The following is an 8,233-nucleotide window of genomic DNA, read 5'->3' as shown; positions in this document are numbered from 1 at the left end:
CTCTTCATTATTTGGCTCGATTAAATGAGACGATTTGGATATACCATACAACTCAGAAGACGTGTGAAAATGGAGAGGAAATATTCCCGTGAAATACTTTCATTAACTGCAAAGATCTTTTGGAGTAATTGAGATGATTGTCGACCTAAGATTGGCTTCACAGTATAAATAAGAGTGTCTTGGGTATCAGTGAGGGGATGGAGAGTTTGGAGATCGTTTAGAGCAAACCCGATTTAATCATTATTTTCTCCCATTTCATCACTTGTAAACACTTTTGAGCAACGAAAAATTATTCTGAGTGTGTTTCCAATATGCTGAGCTAAACCCAATCCTTGGGGCTATTGAGGAAGCCGTTGTTTCGGTAAAAGTGATATATTTTTATTAATTAATTACAACAACTCTATTATGATTTTTGCATTGAACTAAAAATTGTTTATATGATTTTGATTAGTTAGGTGTATTTTATCTTGATAGAATATGCTTGCTTTAGGGTTTTGATATTCTATGCTTGGATTAACATCTATTCTTTTAGAAATCTACATGTCTAGGAAATACTATTAGAATCAATCTGAATGTTGAGTTGCATAATTATTGTTTTATTAAATCACTAATATCAACCAATGGTGGAATCCTAATCCTATTCTCTCCATAATTTTCACAACATCTTTTTAATTTAGGTCGTTATTTTTATTTATTAAAAAATCTAAAAATATGCTTTCACAAGTCTTGAACGAATCATATTAATACAACAACTTTGAAAACACATCACTTACCTCGGCAACCATCAGTTTGGGGTTGGTACTCCTTGCGGAAGAGAGGGCATTCTACACTCGGTGAATAGGCTGCTGGAGTTGAAAGGTACCCACACCGACATGACTATGTTGCTTATCGATTTCACTAATGCTTTCAACATAGTTAGTCGAACTGTTTTGATCAATGAGGTGCGCGAGAAATGTCATAGCATTGCTAAGTGGGTGGAATTCTGTTACGCGTGTCCGGCAAAGTTGTATTACAATGATCACACCTTATCTTCCACTTAAGGGGTTCAACAAGGAGACCCTCTTGGCCCTCTACTGTTTTCCCTAGTTTTTCACCCATTGATCTGCAAAATCGCCTTGCAATGCAAACTGGATCTTAACTCGTGGTATTTGGATGATGGCACATTGGTTGGGGAGACGACTGAAGTTGCAAGAGATCTCCAGATATTGCGTGAGGAAGGCCCTGCAAGAGGACTGCAGTTGAACATACAAAAGACGGAAATATTTTCGCCACACCCTGACCCAAGATGTCAAATTGTCTTCCCATCTGAAATTGGCAGGCCAGACACTGGAGTTCGGCTCCTTGGTGGTCCGGTAAGTCTGAGTGATGATTTTTGCAGTCGTATCATTCAGTCTCGTGTGGACAAAACAGTACACCGAATGAACTGTGTTAAGAAGCTTCGAGACCCACAAGCAGAACTTATGTTACTTCGAAACTGCGCGGGTGTTTCAAAGTTGTACTTTTCAATGCATACAACTAGACCCCAATGCATGAAGACAACACAACTGCAATTCGACGAGCAGCTTATTCAGTTCCTGCAGTATTTAATCACGAGTGATGGAGCTTGGTTCGGCCAATTAAAACAACGCATCGCTACTCTCCCGATCAGTTATGGTGGCCTTGGTGTTTACACTATGCATGACACTACTCAATATGGCTACCTAGCTTCTTGCTTCCAAACACAACATCTGCAGAATCGTATCCTACAAGGTACACCTGGTCTTAGTCCTCACTTCCAGACAGCGCTGGAATATTACATACATATATGTGGTTTATCTCCTTCATCTTTCAACATTAACGATGGTGCCCCACATCCCATGCATTTACTGGCTACTCGTTACTATGATGCTATCATGAAGGGTTTACCATCTAATTTTTTATGTCCGAGCGTGACTCTATCTTATGGTTGTGCAATAAGAAACCTCATGCACAAGATTATCTAAAGGAAATCCCTATCCAAGGGCTTAATCAGTCCTTAGGGCCAAGACAATTCAGGTCGGTACTTCAATATCGCTTGGGTATACCTTTATTTGCAGAAGATAGTATATGTTCATGTTGTAAACGTGTTACAGATCGGTTTGGTGATCACACCATTCATTGTGCAAGTGAAGTGGGTTTAAAGTATCTCCATGATCTGGTAAGAGATCTATTTGTTGAGTTGTGCTACAAAGCAGGAGTAGCTGCACGAAAAGAAGCATCTCTGGGTCTTACGTCTGACAGGAGCACTCCTCTCAAACCTGCAGACCTCATGATATATAACTGGGAGAATGGAAGGGTTATCTGTTTCGACGTTACCGGCGTTTCACCATTCTCCAAGGGTGGAAACCGTACCTTCACACTGGGTCATGCAATCTCTGTTGTTATCACACGCAAACGCAACAAATATGCAGACATGTGTTCGTCTCATGGATATGGTTTTGGTGTTCTAGCCTTTACAACATTGGGTGAATTGAGTGATGACATTACAGTCCTTCTAAAAAGATTGAAGAATTGTATGGCGAATCATGATGCCAATAATAACTTAGGCAGTTTTCTTTTCCACAGATTAGGCATCATTATCCAAAAAGGCATTGGGGTGCAACTTGTTGCGCGTCTCCCTACCAAATCATTGTAAATTTCCGTATATTTCCTCTTTTAATAAAAGCCTTCGTGGCCCCTTTCATAATAATAATAATAATAATGGAGGGTTAGGGGTTTATACTATGGCAGATACTGGTAAATATTGTTATTTAGCTTCTCATGTTCAAACCCAGTATCTTCATAATAGTATTTTGCAGCTTACATCCTCAACTCCATGTCACAGTTTTGACCAAGCCTTGGATTCATTCATACAAGCTTGTGGTATAACTGGTTCCAATTTCAACATTGCAGACGCTGCCCCCCATTATATGAAGTCTTTGGAAGCGATTTACTTCGGCGTTGTTAGGAATACTTTGCCCTCTAGCTTTGCTTTGAATGACCGTGAATCTTTATTGTGGCAATACAACAGTCAGGAACATGTGATGGATTTTCTAAAAGCCATACCTATTAGTGGGCTGAATCAGTCGGTTGGATCGAGACAGTTTAGTGCTGTTTTGCAGTATCGTTTAGGTATACCCTTTTTCGATGTTGACAGTCTTTGCTCTTGTTGTGACAGGCCTATGGACATCTATGGCGACCACGCATTACATTGTGCTAGCGAAGTAGGTATCAAATTCTGGCATGACATGGTCAGAGATGGTTTTGCAGATATGTGTTATAAAGCTTGTATTGCTGCAGGGAAAGAAATCTCTTTGGGTTTCCTCACAGACAACGGTAACCCCTCAAGGCCTGCTGATATTATCGTTTACAACTGGGAAGATGGCAAGGATGTTTTCTTTGGTGTTACCGGAGTTTCTCCCTTCACGAGTGCTAGAACCCGTAACTTCACACCATGCCATGCTATTAATGTCGCAGTCTCACGCAAAGTTAACAAGTATTTGGACATATGCACTACACACGGATATGGCTTCAAAGCTTTGGCTTTCACAACATTAGGTGAACTCGGGGAAGACACCATTTTATTTCTTAAACGTGTGGGCAGCTACCTTGCTAGGAATGATGCTAATTACAAAGTTGGTAGTTCTCTCTTTTATCGATTAGGCATATTTATTCAAAAAGGTGTTGGTGCCCAACTTGTCGCCCGACTACCAACCAATTCTTTGTAAAAAATATGTTTTTATTATTATTAATAATAATGAGTTTGTATAAAATAATAATAATAATAATAATAATAATAAAGACGCGGGACCAGGTCTACCGGCCCGCCACGCTGCTGGTATCGTAGCCGATCCCCTCTTTTTTTACTTTCTATTTATTTTGTCATTTCCTTAATCAAGGACTTCCACGTTAGATCAACTTCCTTAATTTTTCATATCTTATCAAATATTGCTCAATTTACCATATGGTTAACAAAGCAAGCGGTCCCGCAACCACTAGGTATTTACACCATATAATATATTTTAGTATTAATATTTTAATATTTTCAGATATTGGTCTTTAGAGCAAAATCCTACTTCTTCATCAGACAAAAATCAAGAGTTACAGTGAAGATCAAAACTCTTCTGAAAAGGAAAAAAATAATGCTCGAAGGACCACCAAAAATACCAAAATTCTCAGCAACAGTCGATATAGTAGCCCGTGTACCACCGTGGCCAGTTCTGGTCGGTCCCCTTGCCACCATGACCGGTCCCAATCCATTCATTAATTAATCATTTAATTAATCCTTCATTTGGTTTGTCCTCCCCGCACCAATTGGACAATCTTCCATACACCGCCTAGCCGGTCCACTAACATTAATGGTTGGTCCTCACATACATTTATTGGTCAGTCACTCTACCCCTTGGTCAATCTTACATCAATTGCTCGGTCCATTACTTTCCAAATTAGGATTCTAATGCTCTGTAGAGCATAATTCTAATTAGGTCTGAGCATCAATAATTTTTATATTGATTCAGCTATCAATATTTTAATTGGTCGATCATCCAATACTTCATTGGTCGATCGTCCAATATTTCATCGATCTGTCTGCCAATAATTTATTATCATAAACCATGCCTTGTCGTTCCGACTACTCATGACATGGTGGATCGATGATCAAGATTCTATAATTATTTTACTCAGAATTATTCATCTTCATGGGATTTACTGTCAAATGCTTGGCACATCGAAATACATATTGGTCCATGTTCTATCCAGCAATTTCATCATACCTATGATCATCAATCCAAATTGCTCGAATATCATTGGTGTTTCAACTGACATAATAATATGTCACAATCATCAATAATTCATCAAACTCGACGTCTATGGTCCTGAAGCATCATTGATGACCCCTCAGACACCTTATGCTTTATCCATCACAATAATGAGCCACAGGGCATGTCACACATTCATCATTAAGAATTATGCTCGACTCATCAAGTTAGGATTCACGGTCTAGCCAAGTCAAAGATTGACCAAATAAATATTCATCTGTAAGGCAGACTGCACATGAAACTTAATCATGTCATATGGGGATATTCACTAAGGTTTAGGTCTGACGGCCTACAACACGTGCGAAGTATCAATACATCCACGATGAGAAAGTGGGTAAGTCGTGTTGGCAGTTGAAGGAGTAAATGAAGTTGTGGATGGACAATCAACCAAGTCCCCCTAATAAAGCGGAACTGGTTCAACCATAATTTCCCACTTTCTTACTCTTTTAGTCCTCTTTTACTGTCACCACGTACAGGAAATCAATGTGTTATCTACCTCCACTACAAATAGGTCCTAGACCTATGATATGGACAACTTAATGTAACTTAACTTAACATAACTAAACGTAATCCAACTTAAAACCCACCACATCAAACACGGAATCTTTCTCTCGGTCTAACACAGATAATCACTTTAAGCAGTTCAACACGTCCACAATCAATCATGTTACTCTTAATTTCACACATTCTAAGCTTCCCTCCCTACAAATCGACCAACACCCTTCCTTTGTGACCGAATTAAATCTGGAACGACCATTTCTTGGTTTAGGCCAGATTCTTACAGATTGATCTCTTGAACTCAAAGCACTCTCGTGCAGTACATCTGTTAAAGGTTCAGACAATTTTCCCAATCGAGCATCTGCCTACTCCACTATTTTTCGTTTAAACCAGTCAATCATTTTTACTCATCAACATATGAAAAAACAACTTTTAGACAAGAGTTCCAGGAGAATTTACGACTAGGAAAAGTATCCCAACACCTAGTTGTAAAACAAACTGAGTTTGTGATTCTATGAGGATTAACAGTTAGGTTAGACATATATGTAAATTAATATGAAGAGATATAAATATTTGTATATTACCATCTTGTAGAGGCCGAAGATACAAAGTTAATCCAAAAAGAATAAGGTTAATCGGACATCGGATGAGGAAGTTATGACAAAAAATGTGAAATGCAAAAAGTGTCCAGGAATAATTATGGCCAGGTCCAAAGAACTCGGTCCTAACCATAACTCTGGTAATTTTGAAAAGATTTTCTAGTCATAGTTTCGGTTGAGTTGAACCTATCCATAACTGGGGTAATTTTAAACGTGTGTGAGCTTCTAAATCAAGGAAAACACTGTCCCAGGACGTTTCTAAAGCCTAGTTTTGTGAGAGTTATATAAGAGGATGAGTATTACTTTGAAGAATAAACTTTTTGGAGGAGAACAACAAGTATCTAGGGCATATTATCTAGGAGCGATATTTGATTATTACATTAATTTTGTTATTTTAACCAAATCATTATCGTTCTTCTTCTACTACTTATTATCGTCATTTATGATTGCATAAATGTTTGTCTAGGAGCGCTACTGAATGATCATGGATACATATTTATAAGTAGACCAAGTTTCTGAGAAACGTAATTGTTGATGAACCTTGTCATAAGTAGCATATTGTGATTACGAATTGTATTCAAAACCTTTATGTGATTGCATGTAGAAGTTTAACCTATGTTAAATAGATTACTCATAGTATTTTTATTGTATCGATTAGCCTAATTCAAAGAACTTAAATTGGAGGATTAACTTGATAGCACGTTGCATTTTCATCGTTATGTTATGCGATGACATATGAATTTACCGGAGTATACTCTCGATGGGGTACTCTAGGGGTCTTGATAATGAATGATTAAGTAACAACTCGCATGTCTTATGATTGATGATGAACCCTTAACCAATATTTTCAACCTATTGACTTTCTCTATTCATTATTTGCTGGCATAATTAGTTTAATTACTTTAAACTTAAATCACCAAATCCCCCATGTTTACATAAGTTCTCAAATACGAATAACAACCCATTTCTCCTTGGGGATCGAATATGCTCTTATAAATATACTCTTATCTATGATTGTGAAGTGAAATAACTTAAAATAATTTTGATTGGCTGACAACCAACCAAATTTTGGACCCGCTGCCAGGGAGGCATAGCGGATTTTTATCTTTTTTTTTAATTTAGTTTGAAGAATCTTGTATCAGTTACTTATCTCCTGGCACATGAACCAAAACTTGTTGGTAATCAATAGTGTGGCATTACTGCTCGCGGAGGAATAATGCTACAAGATATACGGGAATAAGAACAAGATCCTCCAGTAAAAGAGGAAACTCCAACGACATAGGAAGCATTGGAGACACGAACCGTACATTGAAAGACTTAGCTTCTCATAAGCTGGATATGTATCAATGGCGTATTCAGATAATATCTTTATTTGAGATCAAGCCAGGTTGAACCATGAGCTACCTAAGTTTCATGGAGTGGCTAATGAAGATCCAAACAAGCATTTCTTGGATTTTCATATTATAGTCATGGACATGCTACCAAATGATACAGATGCAGACAGAACTATGTTACGAGCTTTTCCATTTTTTTTGGTAGACACTGCTAAGGAATGATTATATTATTTACCTTCTGGTGGTGTTACAACAAGGATTGGGTTGAAGAAATTTTTATTAGAAAGGTACTTTCCTACATCAAAGGAAACTCATATTCGGAAATAGATTTGCGGCATTAAGAAGATATCAAGAGAATCCTTATACTAATGCTAGGAACATTATAAAATATTAGTGGCTAGCTCTCTACATCATCAATTCAGTTATTTTTTGATGATCCACTACTTCTACAAAGGTATTCATGCAAGGGACAAGAATCTTCTCGACGCTGCAGGTGGTGGTGCATTAATGAATAAGACAGCAGCTCAGTCCAGAGAGTTAATTGAGAACATGGCATCAAATTCTCAACAATTTTTATGTCACTGGTCAGAACCACTCGTCAGAAGAGTTAATGAAGTTAGTGAAATTTTTGAGCTTCATCAAAAAATGGGTAACTTGGCTGCAATGATGCAACAAATTGCAATTATGGTGGTTCAACCATCTACCCAATATTATGAAAAATATGGAGTAAAACAATGCCATATACCGATATCAGCAAAGGAAGAGGTATGATGCCTATTATAACACGTACGATACAGGATGGATAGATCATCCCAATTTCAGATATACAAACAAACAAGTTGTGGCTCCTAGACTAGTTTTCAATCATCCAAATGGGTATCAACAACAAGTATAACAACAACCATAGTCAACTCAGAATCATCAGAGATGCTTGTTATGATGAAGAATATGATATCAATGATGCAGAAAAAACAAAAATCAATTGTTA

General features: G+C 37.6%; 1 protein-coding gene across 1 annotated transcript; it reads left to right on the top strand.

The window, feature by feature from the left end:
• Positions 1-872: 872 nt before the first annotated feature.
• Positions 873-2,653, top strand: LOC113352462. Its single transcript, XM_026596275.1, has 3 exons — positions 873-954; positions 1,042-1,899; positions 2,076-2,653. The coding sequence occupies exons 1-3, from the start codon at positions 873-875 to the stop codon at positions 2,651-2,653; spliced, it is 1,518 nt and encodes a 505-aa protein (XP_026452060.1).
• The last annotated feature ends 5,580 nt before the right edge of the window (positions 2,654-8,233 follow it).

This window comes from Papaver somniferum, chromosome 2 (genome assembly GCF_003573695.1).
Source record: "Papaver somniferum cultivar HN1 chromosome 2, ASM357369v1, whole genome shotgun sequence".
NCBI lineage: Eukaryota > Viridiplantae > Streptophyta > Magnoliopsida > Ranunculales > Papaveraceae > Papaver > Papaver somniferum.
Note: the sequence above shows the minus strand (reverse complement) of the source record. Positions and strands in the feature narration are given on the sequence as shown.

What these genes read in the sequence shown, in the direction of transcription:
- LOC113352462 (XM_026596275.1), top strand. Translation starts at nt 873, where the DNA reads ATGACTATGTTGCTTATCGATTTCACTAATGCTTTCAACATAGTTAGT. An exon ending in CAATGAGGTGCGCGAGAAAT is followed by an intron (nt 955 to 1,041) that starts GTCATAGCATTG and finishes CTTCCACTTAAG; the next exon opens with GGGTTCAACAAGGAGACCCT. An exon ending in CTATGATGCTATCATGAAGG is followed by an intron (nt 1,900 to 2,075) that starts GTTTACCATCTA and finishes CTTTATTTGCAG; the next exon opens with AAGATAGTATATGTTCATGT.